General features: G+C 42.2%; 1 protein-coding gene across 1 annotated transcript in view; it reads left to right on the top strand.

The window, feature by feature from the left end:
• Positions 1-1,868: 1,868 nt before the first annotated feature.
• Positions 1,869-18,470, top strand: part of TNKS (tankyrase) — a 128,570-nt gene continuing 111,968 nt past the window's right edge. The window contains 3 exon segments of the mRNA XM_030947785.1: positions 1,869-1,958; positions 1,960-2,384; positions 10,092-10,316. Coding sequence (XP_030803645.1) covers positions 1,894-1,958; positions 1,960-2,384; positions 10,092-10,316 — 715 coding nt within the window. The 5' untranslated portion in view covers positions 1,869-1,893.

Here is an 18,470-nt window from a genome sequence, read left to right as displayed (position 1 = left end):
GTCATGGGAACTGATTTAATGCCTCCCTTCTCGTTACCAGCAGAAAGGTACTTAGTAGCACTAGACCAAATCCCAATTTCTTCTGAATTCCTATTTTCTGATTTTCTGTGCTCCCATCACTAGACCTGCCAGTGCTTCTTCAGCAAAACACATGGTGCTATGCAAACACTTCCCAAAGCCCTTTTGCTACCAAACAGCGAAGGCAGATCTATTTACTAGGATGAGCCTGGCTGACCTTGGCCATATTCACTCCTTTTAACAGGAATTCCTCATCACTCTTCCCATTCTCTGACCTGTGGCTGCTGCCCCACCAGGTGTACTGAGAATTTTCCAGAAATTGTTGCTGTTGTTATTATTGCTGTCAATGGAATCTCCCTTGTCTCACAGATTAAAGTTAAGTGATCTCTCAGTAACAGCTATTGGAGCTTTCCAACATAAACTGTATATATCCTTCCCTTTATGTCCTTCCCTAGGTATCAGAAAGCCAGAAGAACTGTGATCTCAGCTTTCTTCGCTTTCCAAATCCAAACCAAAATCCTTATTTAAATGCTTCTGCTTATGTTGTTCAGATCTGCTCATTCTTACAGAGGGCATGCTTTGGTCCCTGATATCGCTAGATTTCTCTTCCTTACTTTTAGCACTGGTTACCCGGGGTAACCTTCTGCCTGGCTGCCCCAGCTTCCTGTTCCACCTCTCCACACTCTGTTGTTTCTGAGCAGATGGAGCGTTCCCCACTTGGCCTCTCTCCACCATTGGCTCCATGTGGCTTTTTAGTGACTGCCTTGCTCTGGCCAATAGGCTCTGTGCCAGCGCTGCTTTGCTCTCTGGAATGAGTGAAGAAGTGGTCTTTCAGCTTAGCTAATCAACTTTTAAAGAACTGCCAGGCTCCACTTAGGTTTCTCCATCAGCTTTCTCTCCTGGTCTCAGTCCATCATTTCCTGGCTTTAGGAAAGGAGCTGTACAGGAATGAAGCAGTGTTCAAAGCCAGGTTGGATAAAACCTTGAATAGCCTGGGCTAGAGGGAGGTGTTCCCTGCCTGTGGCAGGGGATATGGAGACTAGATGATCTTTAAGGTCCATTCCAAGCCCATAACGTTGTACGATTCTGTGATTCTACGAAGCCACGGTGCCGGCTGGATCGCCTGCAGGGAAGGAAGGTGAGCGCCAGGCCAAGCGCTGGCTACCCCTGGGGGCCGGGCAACCTCTGGCGTGACCAGTAAAGAGTGTGATTTGTTTGTCACTGATGCCACAAAAGCACCTGGATGGTGAAACAAACTGTGGAAAGCGGAACAATTCGCACCGATGCCTCTTAAGTACCTCGCAAAGCTTGGATCTGACAATGGGGCGTTGCAAATAGCTTGCAAAGTCCTTCTGGAGTTCGGACATGAACGGCGGCTGTGAAGAAGCAGCTGCCCACATTATGGTGTCGCCGCCGGACCGTGCCGCGGAGGCGGAAGAAGGCTGTCTCGCCCCTACAACGGGCTCCACCGGGGAACACTGCCCCTCGCCCTCCCCTCCGGGGTCACCCCTGAGGAGCTGCCATCCGGCCCGTCTCCCGTCACCGGCATCCGCGCAGGGGACGCGGTTCCCCGACGGCGCCGGCCCCGCCCGAGGCTCCGCCCGCTCCGCCCGGGCTCGGCCCCGCCCGCGCCTCCGCCCGCCCCGACCCTCCCCGCCCCTCCCGGGCCCCGCCCCGCCCCGCCCACCGCGGCCGGCAGGGGGCAGGCGCGCCCCACTCGGGGCGGTGCCAGGGCCGGTGCGACCGCGCCCCGCGGGCCCCGCGCGGTCGTCACGTCCGTGCGCGGCACTCGGGGTTGGCGGGCGGGCGGAAGCGCGGGCGGGGCGGCGCCGTTGCCGCAGTGACGGGGCCGGGAGGGGGCGGAGCGGCGCGAAGATGGCGGCGGTGCCGCCGCGTCGCTCCCAGCACCACCATCACCACCACCACCCGCCGCCCGGCCCGGCCTCCCCCGCCGCCCACCGCCGCCTCGCCGCCGCGCAGCCCCAGCCTGGCACCGGCCGCGCAGCGCCACAGCCTGGCCGGCCCCGAGGGCGAGGCGCCCCCCGACGCGGACCGGCCCCCGGCCGCGGAGTGCGCGGAGGGTTCGGGCGCCGCCGCGCCGGCCCCGCCGCCGGGCTCGGGCAGCAGCTCCAGCGGCTCTTCCTCGTCGTCGTCGTCCTCGTCCCCGTCGTCGTCAGCGGCGTCGAGCCCGGCGGCGGAGAGTCCAGAAGCGGCGGGCCCGGGCGCGGCGAGCGGGGCGTTCCGCGAGCTGCTGGAGGCCTGCAGGAATGGGGACGTGACGCGCGTGAAGCGCCTGGTGGACACGGGCAACGTGAACGCCAAGGACATGGCGGGACGCAAGTCCACACCGCTCCACTTCGCCGCCGGTGGGTACCGGGGCCTCCCGTGCCCGGCCGGGACAGTGACAGCGAGCGGGACAGGCCGGGTTCCCCCCTGGGGTGGCTTCGGGCAGGGGGCCTCCAGCGCCGCGGTGATTCGGGAGTGGGCAAGCCTAAGCTGGAAGAGTGTGAGCACACTCTCTTCCCCGACGGCGTTTCGCTACAGGCTGTTGGGAGACGGCTGTTAAATCCCCTTCTCTGGGTGAGACGAGTGGGAGAGGAAATCCTGAGAGTGTAAAGACGCTGTAAGATCTAAAAGTATGGACAGTGATCTCTGTGTTTGATATCCATGGGCTGCTGCAAGCGTGTGCAGTGGACTTAGGAAGCAAGAAACTGGAGTTCAGGACAGAGTTGACTTGAAGTAAGAGCTTCCCCTGTGTTGTAACAGCTCAGGGACTCCTGTGATGCACATGCACTTCATGGGAATCAGTTTTGATGCCTTGTACTTTGTAACTTTCATTTCGGCATGGCTGCTGGTTGATGTCTGCGTCTCTTGTGGTCTGAGTAGGCTGGGGAAAGGGATCAAGTGGAACAGCTGAACTGTAGAAATTACAGATGCATCCAGGATAGAATACACCTCTTTGTGCAGAGATGTCATTGTGATCAGAACTAGCGTTATAAAAGCAATTGAGCAGTAAGGTCCAACAGTGCAGAATAACTGGAAGTAAGTATTACCTTTTGGCAAATAGAGCTGTAACAGATTACTGCAGTTCATAAAAAGAATATTTCTTATGGGGTGTATTCTTCACTGGGGGCACAAGGCACACAAAATTCATGATAAAAGTGAAATGAAGAAAGTCTTTTAAATCATTACTCCTAACTCAGGGCTTGTACAATTGCTAGGTCTGTGGTCAGTCTGAGAGTTCTCTGAGGTGTGCCACAGTGTTACAGCACTGGACCTTACATAGTGAAGTGCACAGATCTTGTTTGAGCTTTGTGGTGCACTGGTAAATGTAAATTAACATAATTAAGAAGTCTGTGTCGAGTGATCAGTGTTTAAATGCTGGCATGTGGCTCTAAATCACTGTTGAAATCAGAAGCAAAATGAACATTTTATGGCACAGTGTTGCCTGGCACTCTGAACAGTGCTGTGCAATTTATCAGTTAGATAACACACCCTGAGATTGTATGGGTTTGTTTTAATTTCCAAAGTATAAGAGGCATTTGACAATGCCCCTAAGGGATCTTTTGGTCCTGAGCTGTTTCCTTTTCTTTCTTCTCTGATCCCTGAGCTCTACTGCTGAAACGGGGCTTAAGCAAGTGGAGTTTAAAACACAGCAAACTTCTGGGGTATGGAGGCGGACTTAATTTTGATGAACCCTGAACATAATGCTGATACCAACTGCTTGTGTGCTTATGAAGTTCTTAATGTTTTGGAAGGCTTGAGTCTGCTCTTCTACTTTTGGATTCAGACTTCAAGTTAGATCTTGCTGCTTCCCCTAAAACTCTGATATCTCAGGTTGTAACTTCAGTGCCTGTACAAACTGTAGTACTGAAGCTGCTGTGGGTAATATCTGCTCTGATTAGAGAAGAAATGGACAAAACTTACTTGAGGGGGTAAGGTTTTGAAAGTTGGTAATATTATTAAGATGTTACTGTAATAGCAGTGGAAGGTGGTTTGTTGTAGCATGAGGAAAATAGCACATGAAGTTCTTGTATCTAACAAATTCACATATCTATTTTTCTAGATTTAAGGACTTTCCTTAGATACCGTACCTATTTTATCTCAAATTGCTGCTTGTCTGGTGCCAGTGGATTGGACATGTAAGAGGATTAGGCAGATTTCTTATTACATACATCTTGAGATCCTGCGTTTTGGAAAGGCCTGTAAGCAAGCATGTTGTTTGAATGCAGCTGATCTTAAGCAGTATATACCTGCCAGTGAGGCAGTGTGTTGATTTGATCTCCTTTGTGGGCCAAAGGTAAAATAAAACCTGTTTGCTTATGAGCATAACAGTCTGCTGTGTATAGGAAGCTGTTTTTTGGATAATAGCCCATGTTTGTGAGCCATACCTAGGTGTGAATTGTATGGGCTTCAGTAGGGGAATGGGTGGATGAGAGTGCAGGATGTTGTTGTTTTAAACTGTTTTTTTCAAACTTCTTGAAGCTAAAGTCTTAGATGAATAGAATTTTACTTCTGATGTTGTGATTTGTGAAAGAGAAATTCTTCTTCTAATTTCTTCTTCATTTCCCGTTTTTGGGACTGAATTTTATTTATTTTTTTTCCTTCCCCCTCCCACTGGCTACTTGACTTCTCAGCTGTTTTTTCAGATGTCTATCTTGGCAGCAATGCCAGGCAGTTAAGTTCTTTTACTGTAATAGGGAAGGATAATTTCCCCAGTTATAGTTCCTTGTAAAAAGTACTAAGTTTGGGTTTCCTTAAGCTTTGCAAGGTTTCTGATTTGAAAATCACCTCTACATCCTTTCTTGTGGCAGGACTATAAAAAGAGGGACTTCTGAGAGCATTCAGAATCCTTGGCATAGGTGTAAGCTGGAGGTAGGACAAGAGATTAAATCTGTTACCAATTATTTAAAAAACTGGGGATAGGTCTGAATCTGTTTCTAGAAGTCGGAGTCACCTGTCCATTATTCACTTCCAGATAAATTGTACATGGCCACATCAAATTGGAGCAACAGTTTTAACCACATTTTCTCTGTATGGGATACCTGAAGTGTCAATTGAACTGAATAAAGGGGAGGTGGTTCTTCAGCTCTGTGCTGAAGTGGCAAGTAGTGTGCTGAATAAATCTGACCTGCTTTGGTTAGCTATTAATAAAGGAGAAATTACTACTGAGGTGATATTACAGTTATAGATGCCTCTCTTGCAAGCGAGAAGAAGTTGAGCATCAGAACCCAGGACATCCCTCTGGATGTGATGTCCTGAGCAGCCAAGACCCCTGCCAGGGGGCTCAGAGACCCTGGCACAGAGCCCAAGACGCCTGTGGTTTTGATTATGACCTGTGGAGCAAGTTATCAACCTAGATGAAGATCTGCAGGCCACGACAGTTTAAGTAGAATGATAGTGAATTTATCACAGGGTGAAAAAGTAGATTTTGAGGTTTTTAGCATGGGGGTTCAGGGGGCAAGATGGAGGAATCTGGGCATGTCCAGCCTTTCCTTCTTCTTCTTGGCTTCCATCTTCTGCTGTGATGTTGGCCCTTTTAGATTGGTTTAGAGTAGAAGCTCACTGTCTAACATAGATGATAGGTATTGGGAAGTAATTGTAAACATTGTACATGTAGTTTTTAGTATAAAGACAACACTGCCCCAGGGGCAGGCAGAGTGCCCGGGACTGTCTTGCTGAGCGGACCTCAGCTGGACAGGAGAAAATATTTTATAGATAAGGTACAATAAACAACCTTGAGACTGAGAATTGAAGAGCTCTGACTCCTTCTTCAAGTGCCGGACTGGGAAAAGAGCCTTTCTAACTTTTCTTGGGGTCACTCTGACCAGCGGGAGACCCCGAGAGTTGAGCAAAGCATAATTTTCCTTTCATCCTCCTTGCTTGGACAGAGGAAAACTCAGTACTGTCTCAGCTGCTGTATGGGTTGCAGGATATTTGTGTCTCTGGTACCAGTGCAGGCTTTGGATATTGTCCAGCAGCACCCAAACCCCAGGTTTTAAAGACTTGAAAGTGATTGAGTGACTTTAAAACATGTACCAAAAAAAAGAAGAAATTAAGTGGAGGTATTAATGTGTGCATAGCTTTTACATTCATTTTTTTTCAATAAAAACTAGCTTGCTAAAAAATAAAAAAAATCTGTGCTAAGCATGGACGAAGGTATGTTTGGCTTAACTTTTTATCCATACTGGTGGCCAAAAGCAGATACCTAGGGAAGAGTTAAACACTTACCCTCTTCATATGATACTTCTCTGAGTACTCTACTTGGAGTTTGTAGCTTAGCAATTGTCTGAACAAAACCCAATTTTTAAATGTTATTAGAGGGTCATCCTGTGTGGAGGGATAGAATGTAAGAAAATAGTGCAGAAGGCAGTCTCACACCTGAGGAGCTGCAGCTGTAAGAAGATGAGTGCTACAAAAGAGTTGGAGTTTGTTGGTTGTGCGCTGCAGAGAGCTGGAGTTTACTGGTTGCTTTCTGAAGAAGAAGGAGTCAGTGCTGTGAGAAGCTGCCCACGAGAAATCACCAAGAACGCATGGAACTTTTGCAATAAACTGACAACAATCCTGTGCTGAGGAGTTCATTAAATAATAGAGCTGTTAACTTGTGCTAGAAGTAACTTGTTTTCTCTTGTACTTTGCACCCTCTTCACTGGAATATTCTGTGTTCTGCTTAGCGATTTTCTTCTTCAGACTGGGTTGAATAAGACAAACTTTTTCACTCACTTGTCTTTAGACTGCATTCCTTTGATCTAAACATTACCTCTTTTCCTTAGAGAAAGATCTTAACTGTCATTGTTTATTTCACCAAAATAGGAACACCTTTACTGTACTATATGCCCCTCAGTAGCTGAAAATACTTGTAAGGACAGTGTTTACTGTTCTTGTAAACTGGCCCAACAATTCTGCATTTGATGGTGTTGTTGACACATAGTTGCTGAAATACCTCTTTTGCCAGCATAACAAAATAATTTGGTTTTTCTGTGTGTATGTGAGAGGTAGAATTTTTTTTCCTGTTGGGAATGCTATTGACTTTTTTTAATAGTTGGGAGATTTTAGTCTGTGATGAGGTGTCACATTTTAGGTACAGTTTGTATGGGATATGGTGTGCCTTCTCAGCCTAAGATATATCCTGTGCATCATTCTGTGCTTTGAGAGTTGAAGTGCCTGTGTTGGTCTATTATGTTTGAAGCAGGCTGACAGTGGTGCATTCATGACTCTGTGTGTGTCATCATCCATGCAGAGCGCTCACATACCAAAGTTGATTTTCTGTGGCTTTTCTACCATTAATATACCTGGACGGGGAGGACTCCTGTGAGCATTTGTCTGAAATGTAGGCTTATTCCTAAAGCCAGCTTGGGAACAGATGTGCTTTTTCCCTTCTGAAACAACGTTGAGCCCTGTAAAAGGATACATATGTATTTCCTGCTGACGCCTTGGTTCATACATTTTTAGACTCAGTCCTTGCTGCTAAATCATTAATAATAGCACCTCTGTCAGAAGTGACTAGGTGGATGGACCTGGTAGAAATAAGCTGAGTCCTACTCAATTACTTCATATAGCCACAGTCATAAGCTTGACCAGTTCCACACCCATTTTAGGGGAAGTTAAACTTTTTTTTCATCAGGAAGTTAGCTCCTCACATTCTTGTGCAACACATTCTTCTAGGTTTACAGGTGTTCTCTTTCTAGTGTTTTATCCAGGGATATAGAGAGTACTACTAATAATTGAGAGTATATAGAGAGTACTACTAATAAGCCACTGAACTGTGGCTTAATGCCCACTTCTGTACCAAGAAGAGGTAGAAGCTTCCAGGAAGGGCTTTTGGAAGTTATGGAACTAGGATCGCAGAGTGGAATGTTCTTGGTCTCACTGAATTTCAGGCTTGGAGAAACCTGATTTAAGGTGAGTTGTTAAAACATCAGTGATAGAGCTTCTTTTCTTTCTGCTTATGTGCGTAGTAATGGCAAAAAGCTGTTGGGGGAAAGCAGTTTTTTTCTAAGCATGCCTTTGATATCACTAGTAACAACTGTTGGAAGTCTAATCACTTTGTGAAGGCTAGCATAAATAGCTATGCTCTAGAAAATTTCTGGAGTATACAACTTTAATCCTGAAGGCAAAGGGATCTCACTTGGGTTGGGAAGTAGCCAGTGGTCAGAGTTGGAGAGCTGCTCAAGTTGATTTGTCAGCTAGCAAGCTGTTAATCATAAAAATACAAGCTGCTTTGACATATATGAGTAAGATAAGCAACTGCAGAGGCAGAGCTGATCTAAGTAGTTACTGAGTGTTCCTTGAGGGAGAGCCAGGACGTGGCAAGAGGTAGTTGGTAACTTATGACACACTTCCACTCTGTGCAGAGACACCTGAATCAAGCACTCCACCTGTGCTGCAATGTAGAGCAAATTAGATTACATTGCTCTGGAAAGCTTTGCTTGAGACATCACTCTGACACTAGTCTGACTCAACTTGTTGCAGGTGTACCCTATGTCCTTGTCATAGGAGAGATGTCTGACTTCACACAGGTGTTTGTAAAGCCAAGGCACTAAGGCACTGTTCAATTCTGCCTTCTGTGACTTAAAATGGAGTTAATAATTTTCAGCTGGATTCATATGGATACAATGAAGAATGGAAATTGTGTAGTGAATTAGGATACATCCTGGCAGTCTTACAGCCTCAGAGCTCACAAAATGCACGTTTTTTCATGTAAAAAAAAAGATGAATTGATAAATTACTGTCTGTGACTTTGAAAGATTTTCTTATATGTTTTTGGCAGCATTTGTGGTACGTGAACTCTGTTAGTGTCACAAGTGTATTAGTAGAAAGTTTCAACTTGCTTTCTTTGTGACTAGTAACTTGTTCTCTTGAATTATCTTCTAATACTTTGTGCAATATATCTCCTTCCCATTGAAATTTTTTTTGAAGGAATTTACAAGAGGATATAAGTGCAAAATCTTAGACCTTCAGTAATAGTGCGCCATGTGCACTTTTTCCCAGCTTGAAGGCTTTTCAGTTTACTTAGTTAAATCACTCAGTTTGATTGTTTTCTGTCTAGTGGCGTGGGAGAAGTGCTTGGGAAAGCTTTAGGGAAAAGGTCTGATCCTGGTGTGTGCTGTAGTAAAGCAGTGACACGCAATGACTTAGCTTGGACTTATTTCCCCCTTTGCTTATAGCATAAGACAGTTTTCAAAAGGTCATGTCTCTAAGAGTGCTCCTCTACCTCAAGGGCTTCTATTCCCATATAAACTATGTTTAGTGCTCTAACAAGTGGGATTGCATTTAATAAACACATCTTTCCAGCTTTGCTTAAGGTCCTGGTGATACCTACAGATGTGATTAACCTGTGATTATACACTTCTATAAAATTTATCTCCTTTTGGAATCTTGTTCTTAAATCAAGGAGGTGAAAGGAGGAGGAAAAACACCTAAGGAGAATCATAAGTCTTCTGTGTCATAAGTCAAACTGTGCACATAGCAGCTTTGCAGAGATTGGAATTGGCATTTGGAGGAGTTCTTGCTGTGTTGAGATAAAGTGTCATTAATTGGGTGATGGGTGAAACAGTTCAGCTGGACTTATACTGATCAAATTGACTAGTTGATGCATTTACTCACCAGCGAAAGCATTCTTCCAGCTCTTCAGGGAAGTCAGTTTTTTACTAAACTTTCTGAAAATTTGGCAAAGAATTGTGTGTCTTAACTATTACCATGTGAAAGCTTTTGACTAACTGAAGGAAGGTTTAAAGTGGAAACCCTAGTGGGCATAGGTAACATAGGGTACAACTGATGCTTCTGTTGCTTTCCTTGCATCCCTCTCTCATCATTCAGCATGCTCAGCCTTTGTAGAATGTCTTTATGAGATGGAGTGACAGGCTCTGGTACAACATAGTTCCGTTCTTTCATGACTGTAAGTGAATTGTCCAGCTGTGGTTTGAGCAGGTGAACAGAGTCTGACTTTATGGTGAAATTAACCAAGTAGATGAGGAACATGAATAATGTACAGTGAACCAAGAGTGAACGGTTTTAGGTACTCAATGGTATTGTTTTGCCAGACAAATGAACAGAAGTATGTTCTGTTGCAGGTTTTGGAAGGAAGGATGTTGTAGAGCACTTGCTGCAGACAGGAGCCAATGTTCATGCTCGCGACGATGGAGGACTGATACCCCTGCACAACGCCTGCTCCTTTGGCCACGCAGAGGTGGTCAGCCTGCTGCTGTGTCAGGGGGCTGACCCAAACGCTAGGGACAACTGGAACTACACTCCTTTGCATGAGGCTGCTATCAAGGGCAAAATAGATGTGTGTATTGGTAAGTGTCTGTCACTTGTTAGGTTGAAATTTTACCTGATTATGTTTTGTGAAGCTAATTGTAATTGTTTATGTGCTGAACTTGGGTTGTGTTAAAAGTGTACTACTTTTAATCTAGCAGGTAGGTATAGTGATAGTAATTTAACTTTTTCTTGGCTGTAAAGTTTGCGGAACTTACATCAGAAAATCTATCCTGGAGAAATTGGATGATGTCTCCTTGTTTGTTAAATTACAGTATTTAAAATCTGGAATATGTAGGTTTGTCTTTCTTGGTTGCTGTCAGGAAAACTAGCTTTACTAGATAAAGTCTTTGTTTTTTTGGCTGCTCTATATGTTGTAGTAGTGGTTTGGAAGATGGTAAACCTTTCATTCCATGCAGCATGGAGAAACAACTCAGTCCTTTGGAGCTTTCCAGTACAATTTACAGGACACCGTTGTTCAGTGGTGATCTATCTTCAGTATGTGTTTTTTAGCCTGGAGCCAAAGCAATTTCAAATAAAATTGAACGCTTCAACTGTTTAAAATTTGTTGAGAACATACAAAGAGCTTTTCAGTCAGGATGTCTTTAACCTCTGTGGTTTTTCCCTGTACTTAGTAGTACTTTGTTTCTAAATGGGAACTTGTATTTTTATTTTTTTACACTCAAAGCAGTTTCTTGAGCTTACACTCTTTTAACTTCCACTAACCTGAATAAAATTATCTGCTCACCATTTCTTTTTAATCAAACATGTAAAGGAAAGCCTGACTTTTCGGTACTTCAGTTAAGATCATGAACTATATGTTCTATGTGTTATCCAGATAACAAGTCACAGTTATCACACTTTCAGATAATATCTTTTTTCCTGAAAGTTTTATTACATAGAATTCCTTCATAGAAAGCTACAAAAGTTACAGAATGAAATCTTGCATTAGCTTTATTGCAATATTTAAGTAATTACTTAAAAATAAACGCCAGAAATTGAGTGAAAGAAAACTGGAGGAAACACCAGAATATAATTTTCAGTCTGTTTCTTGTTTTTACAAGCAATGTGATTTAATCTCTGTATCAAAAGTAAAACATGGAGAATATTCTATAGAAATTGAATATAGTTGCTTATGCAGCAGTATGTGGGAAGAGATCCATTGATATAGTAGGTTCCAGTTACAGTCTACTATGACAATGTTGAATAGAAAAGTAAGTTTAGCTCCAGTCAGTAACTGGAGTCTAGTATGGGACTTACAGGAAGTAATTACTTTGGTCTGTTTTCTGCTGGAGTCAGCCTGATCTTGGGAACTGCTGACTGAAAATCCAAATTAAATGGAAGAAAGTTTGACAGTGAGAGGCTGAATAGAAAATTGATCTTTTGCTTTGGAAAAGATTTGTCTTTTTCAGTTTTTGAAACCTTGTATTAGAGCAGGAAAGGGTGTAGCAGCACACTTTTGTCTTTATAGATTGGTTGTGACAGAGGTTTTAGGATTTGGCAGGGCAAGGCAGCATGGGTAGTGTTGCTTTGGGTGGTTTGTCTAAAGACTTTGATACTCTGGAGGAGTTGGGGCAGGTCAGATGAAGAGGCAGATTATGTGATACATCCATTTTGATGTGTAGTGCTGGTAGAAATTGAAGATATTTAATTTCTGATGGTACTGATCAGAAGGAACTGATGGTACCTTTAAAGTTCACTCTTAATTCAGCAAGAAGTTGTGGACTTGGTGAAGGGAAGTACAGGATTAAATTTATGGCTTGTGTTACACAGACTTCCATTCTGTATTCTCTGCACAGGGTAGATCTGTGACTGTAAATGTTGATGCTAGACTTAGGGCATGATCCATGTATATGTAAATGTTCAGCATGTAGTACTTGCTGATCAAATCCCAAGGCTCTTCTGCTGTCTGTAACAGTTTTAGAGTTCCTTGGAAGCAGTGGCACTACAGACAGTTCTTCTCCAATCTGCCTGCAAGTAGCTGTGGAGGAATTTTGGGGCATTTTTTTATAATTTATTTTAAACAAACAAGCGTGATGCTGTTCTGCTCGGTTTAGTTACAGTTATCCATGTCTGTTGTACTTCAGTCAGATATTTCATTTGTCAGGGTGAGAGTTCCTACTAAAGGCAGTGGCACCAGTCACCAGATTATTATGTACTGTAGTATGACACTACTTTGGGATTTACTTGATTCTATAAAACTGATAGGACATGAGTCTAGACAAAGAAGTCTATTCTTTCACGTTTGTAGTGATTTTGCAATTTATATCTAGTGGGCAAGCGTGTTTTGCTGTCTTCAGCAAAATTCCTGATTATTTCTAGCAGTTTTATATAGAACTTATATTTTAAGGTCTTCAGCTTTAATTTAAAGTCTTTTGAAGGAGTATGTTTTACATCGGCATAATGCAATAATGTTTTTAGGGCATGAATTCTGACTAGGAATATTTTAATAGCTTTTTGGAATACATTGTACAGTACTGCTGTTTACACCTTAAGTGGATGCTGTTGCAACTGATATGATGGAAGAAACTGGTCTGTTAAAAAAAAATTAAAATTCAAAGAACACATCCTTGGAGCGCTTCTTGTTAAACAAGCAGGGCGTGCTTTTTAAAAAGCATTGTTTGAAGAACAGGAAATCCTGACATAACCTGGAATTTTTTGCTGAATTTGGATATCTGTTTGAAAAGTGATAGACTGTGTAGAAATTAGTCATCTAACCTCATTTTTGGCTACCTGCTCTTGTCATCTTCTTCTGAATGATTAAATAAGTGAGAATTTTCCACTATACCTTCTCTCCTTTGCTTCTTCTTTGTCACCCTAACCTGCATGTTTTCTGTGTTACATCTAGCATAGAACACTTTTTTTGGTCACTTTACAGGTCAAAAAGGGAAAAAGTGATAACTGTGAACAGAATGTGGAGATGCAGCACATTCATGAATAATGATTTTTCAGAGAAGAATCTGTGACATTGAAGCCTAGTAGAAAGACCAGCAAAAGACACGTAGTGACTCCAGCAGTAGAATACTCTTGTGTCTAGCACAAGTGTTGGACTGGAGTGTCTATATTTGTGCTAAAGTTACTGTAGGTGCTCAGCTTTTGTGCTGAGTTTAGAGTAATAGGTACAAACCCTGCCACTGGGGGAACCTTGTGTAGAAATAAGTATACATGAACTGATGAAAACTCACCAGGCTGTGTGCCCAGGAAACTGTAAGGCAGCAAATAGCTCATGTGAGTTCTTTTTCTTCAATTTTACTGATTGCATATTGCAGTTGTAGGGCAGTGTAGGGAGGGGTGCTGAGTGTGGCAGGAGTATTGGCTCTCCTGGGTGGCAGTCGCTTTTGTGTTCTGCTTCTGGAGGGGAAGGTCTTGGTAAGCAGTATTCAGCTGGTTTGCTGACCATCTCTTGCAATGTATTCAGTCACTGCAGATCTGTTTAGTTGCCAAGTAATTACACTTGAAAACACTGTTTGCTTTATGTAATCAGTTTTTGGAATAAATTTATTGAAGCATTGGAACCAATCGTTAGCATCCTCCAGTATTTATGACTTCTAGGATTGGTTTATCTGTCAGGAAGATGCATTTTCAGTGTCTGTGAACTGCTTCTAGAGCTAATGAAAAGTGGTTTTGTATCTCAGTGTTGTATTTTGTCCTGGAATAGTGGATGAGTGGTGAACTCTGCAATGTGCATTTGGAGGAATGCTGTGACGTCAGGGTAGTGGCTGTTCTGCATGTTGGGCTGTGGAGAAAGAATTATCTGTTTCTTCAGTCTGACTGAAGCATAGACTTTCACGTGAAGATCCACGTATCTCATTTTTCTTTCCAGAAATGAAGCTCATGATCTCAGACTGTAAAATCCTTGAATGTATCCTTCTTTCCCATGGCAATCAGCAATTTAGGAACTTAATAAATAGCCTGCATTTGAACTGTGTTGAATAGCAATTCATGTACAAAATTCCTGAAAGCTCTAATTCACTTATTAAATACTGTAATACTTTTGGCTTTGAAGGTGTTCTGTGGCAAGAGAATTTTGCAGTTTAAAAGTCTTGCTGAAAGAAAACAACCCTTCCTTTTGTTTGGAAAGGAGATTATTCTTGATTTCTTGATGACATTTATTGCAAGCTGTTCAGGAATTTAGTGAGAATTAGTGAGCAGTCATTATCTGTTTGCAGTTTGTAGGTCCTTTGTGATTTTATAGATACCTTTTTTTTCTTCTATTAAATGCCTCTTTTCCAAGCTTAAAAGCATAGTCTTCTGTTATGTCATCCTCTTGAATATTCTGGTTTTTCTGCCTCCTGCCTTCCTTCACCCTCAGCCATTTTTTTAGGGATGAGCAGTTGGTATGGAGGATATGGACACCAAAAAATGGGTGAAGCAGATTTGTAGGGTAACCTAATTTTCTTTCTGGTTTGGTTTTCTGATTGCTGAGCACTGCATGGGAATAGTTCAAGGTAGTTCCTATGTGCTAACAGCTCCTTTAAAACTATTTGTGTCGCACAATTGTTTTTTTTTCTTGTTAAAGAAAAAAAAAACTAGGCTAAAAATAACCTTACAGAAGCTGTGCTTATGCAGTTTGTCTGGGTTTGCTTTGCCCTCCAGTGCATTTGTTTCTGCAGAAGCTGTTCTTGCAGAGATTTTTTTTTCCATGTGGATCTCCAATTAAGTGTTGATATCTATAGGACTGCTAGGCTAAATATTATCTCAGGTGTCACACACCTGCATAGTTTTTAAGGGCATCCTTCAAAATATGCAAACACCAGCATAGCTGTGGTGAGGCTGTGATTTATGGATCTAAACATGCAGAGTACTGTAGTAATTTTAGGGAAATAAAAAATTCTATCTACTGAAAAGCTCCTTCATCACTGTACAAAGCTGTAAAAGTTTTTAAAAATCACTTTTAGTCCATGCAGTGTTAAAAGGATCTACCTAGAATTACTTAATGTGACTTGAGAGTAGTGTTTTTCCTGGCTTCCTCAGGCTAGTTATAAAATCTACTGCAAAGATCCCGTGGCATGATGAATTTACTGTTCCAGTGCTATGAAGTGATCTCTAATGGTACTGTCAAGGTGCATTTGTCTCTTTTTGACCAGAGAATTTCTGTATTAGTTGATTTTTTTCCTCTACCCTTTTTGCACTTGAAAGATATAACAAGCAAGCAAGCTAAAACTTTTTTAAGCTAACAGCTTTTCTCATGTATGAGTTGTGCCCTTAATATAGGGATCACTGTTATTTAAATGCCTCTTTGTAAGCATGTCAAAACATTCCTCATCCTGCTGTGCTTCCTCACAACTGAGGAAGGAGAAGAATTCATTAGTTATTACCTTCTGCTATATACATGTTTTGACTGAAAGATGTGGAGGGAGTATTATGTGACTCCTTTCTGCAGGGCAGATAAACCTTCTGTTAGGATTAAAAAAAAAAATCTATGAAAGGTATTCTATGGGTAGAAGCGGCACACAGTAAACCTCAAAGGAATTGTAGAAGTGGTAAAATCATTGAACTACTAAAAATCATTGAACTACAAAAATCTTTGAACTACTCATTTGTTTGGTCACCTTGCAAAGAAGGCATGTACAGCAAATAGTGAAACTATTGCAGCTTATGGTAATTTTGTCCTAAGAGATTTTAGAATGCTTAGAGTGCTTCCAAGCAGAGGAACTGTAATACTGTAAAAGTTAAAGCAGTGTCTAATTTTACTACCTAAAACAGTAATAAGAAAAATCATTAAAAGTGCTGTCAAGGAGCAAAATTGTATAGTAGCCAGTTCTTTTTGGAGGTGGGGTGCCAGGGAGAAGATTTGGTCTCTTAACTGAAAATTAATTAAACTGACTTAGATTTATCTGCTGGATAGACAGAAGCCTGTAAGAAGACTAGTAGCTCCTTAATAGGAATTAGAGGGGATGTTGGTAATTGAAGTCCACTGGGATCTGGTTATGCATGCTGTTTGTGGGAGAGATGTACTGAATTCCTGAAGACTCTCTTGGAGAGCTGGTGTTCTAGAAGGAAGCTTAGATTCAAAGAGGCATCCTGGATATCTGATGTTCAGAGGCTGTAAAATAATTGGAAAATACTCTCAAGTAAGTACTTTAAAATGTAAAACGTTTTCACTGTTGCTGTTTATATCAGAAGATTCTTAATATTGTTACTATTCCTGCTTTGACTTTTGAACTACTGGAGTAGTACTGTTTCTGACTGGTCATAGTGTGTTGTGGGGAGACAGTGACTTGTATTTGAACTTTGAGTTGCAGAAGAGTTTAAAGAACTTTAGACTGTTCTTGTGTACCAGAATTCTGAGTTTTGCTCCATTAGGAGGACATGAATTAATCCCTACAGTGTGGAGCTTTCCTATCTGTTAGCTGCAGTTAATGTTGATATGAGAGGAAAAATACTTTGTATTTGATGAGCTTAACCACAAACAGTCCTTGTTAACAGCATCTAGCTCTTATATGTTCCAGTATGCAAAATAAAAATCCTAGCTATTCTTAATAGTATTTATTATTCAGATACTGATCAAAGCCAGATCAGTTGTTGTGGAAGCAGGCTTGTCAGACTATAAGGGTTAGGAATTTTTTTGGTCTGTTTCTGCTGTGTAAGTTACAGCATTCATTTGGAACCCTGCTTCTTTGAGTAGCAAAGTGATTTTAAATTGGTGCATGCCTAGTGACTCAAGCACCTAATATGCTTCTCAAACTGTTTCTTCATGGGGCCTTTCTCAAAGGAACCTTGCATGATAGCAGACACAGGATGGAAATTTCATGTTTTAGTTTGAGTGGAAGAATACTTTTGTTGTCTCAATTAAGTACTTGTTCCTGGTTTTAAATAGTTTCATGTCCTCTAACTGCTTGTTTAAGCTATGTTAGCTTCTAAATGTCAATATTCATCACAGAAATTAAAGCCTCGAGGGCTGAGTCTCACATTTTTTGTATCTACAGTGTAGTTCAGTAGTCTGTAGTTCGGACTTGTCCTATTGAAAGAGACCTGAGAATAAGGCTGCCTTCTCTATGAGCTGTTGGGGGTGGAGGAACCAGGACTGAAATAATACATTGGTAATTGGGAAGCATTGTAATACTGTTGTCATAGTAACAATGGACTGGAGCGTGAGACAACAGGGCTTTTGTCCAAAGTGACAACCGAGAATGATTTGGGGCATTCTGCCATGGCATATACAACTGCAGTGCTCCCTGGTGGACTTGGGCGGAAAGACACGAGGGAAATGGATCAATTCCTGTATGAGAAGGATACCTCTTCAGTGTGTGACATCTGTGCGCAGATGGGTCTGTTATGGAGTGTCCTCTCCAGGAGTTACTGTGTGCTGGTACACGTGCATGTGTAGCTGGGATAGATACTTTTGGAAGAAATCTCTGAGCAGTGTCAGTCACACATATGTACCCAACAAAGAAAGGTCTTGGAGTGCAAGGAACCTTAAAATAAGTGGGTCATTGATGCAAGGTGGAAGTGCCAAACCACAACATTTTTTTACGAGGACCAAACATTGAGCTGGATTAATCCTCAGGTTAAATCCTCTTCAGGAACAAAATCAACAGTAAACTTTATAGCAGTGAGGATGATGCTTTGTACAAATCAGATGCCTTCTCTGAGATTTAATGCAATGCATAATTTGAAAGCTGTCTTTCTTTCTGTTAGGTTTAAATTGTATGGACAGTTAATATCTGGACCTATCTAGGTTTTAGACATTTTCCCAGTCTTGTTTCTTTTTCAAAATTCTGGTGTCAAGAAAACAACTTTTTTCCTTGTTTGCTTGCTTGGCACAGGAGGATCTCTGGAGGACAAAGAAAAGAGTAATTTATTTTATGATGTTTCTTTACAAGTGCTCATCAAATCAGATTATGATTTCTTGCAGTGAAGGAGGTGGTAGGATAATATGCAAACACTACTGGAAAATTTGCTATAGGGTCTTTCTGGGAAGTTAAGGTCTTCAAAAATACTGATGTTAGCTATTTGCAAATTGAGAGGGAGGGGAAGAAGTTGCATATCATTCAGAACAGAGTAATGGAACAGATGGTCTCTTGCAGACACTGAAACTGCTTTCAAATGTCCAGTATGGGTTTAGAATGGCTCTCTAAATATCTTGCAGAAATAATTAATGTTATGGGACAATGCTTCTGATTACTGTAGCAATATCTGCTTTTAGCTTCTCAGCGGAACCATGTGGTCCTTAATGCAGTTCATATGTGGTT

The sequence above is a fragment of the Camarhynchus parvulus genome, chromosome 4 (assembly GCF_901933205.1).
Source record: "Camarhynchus parvulus chromosome 4, STF_HiC, whole genome shotgun sequence".
Classification (NCBI taxonomy): domain Eukaryota; kingdom Metazoa; phylum Chordata; class Aves; order Passeriformes; family Thraupidae; genus Camarhynchus; species Camarhynchus parvulus.
The sequence above is the reverse complement of the archived record's forward strand: the minus strand, read 5'-3'. Positions and strand labels throughout refer to the sequence as shown.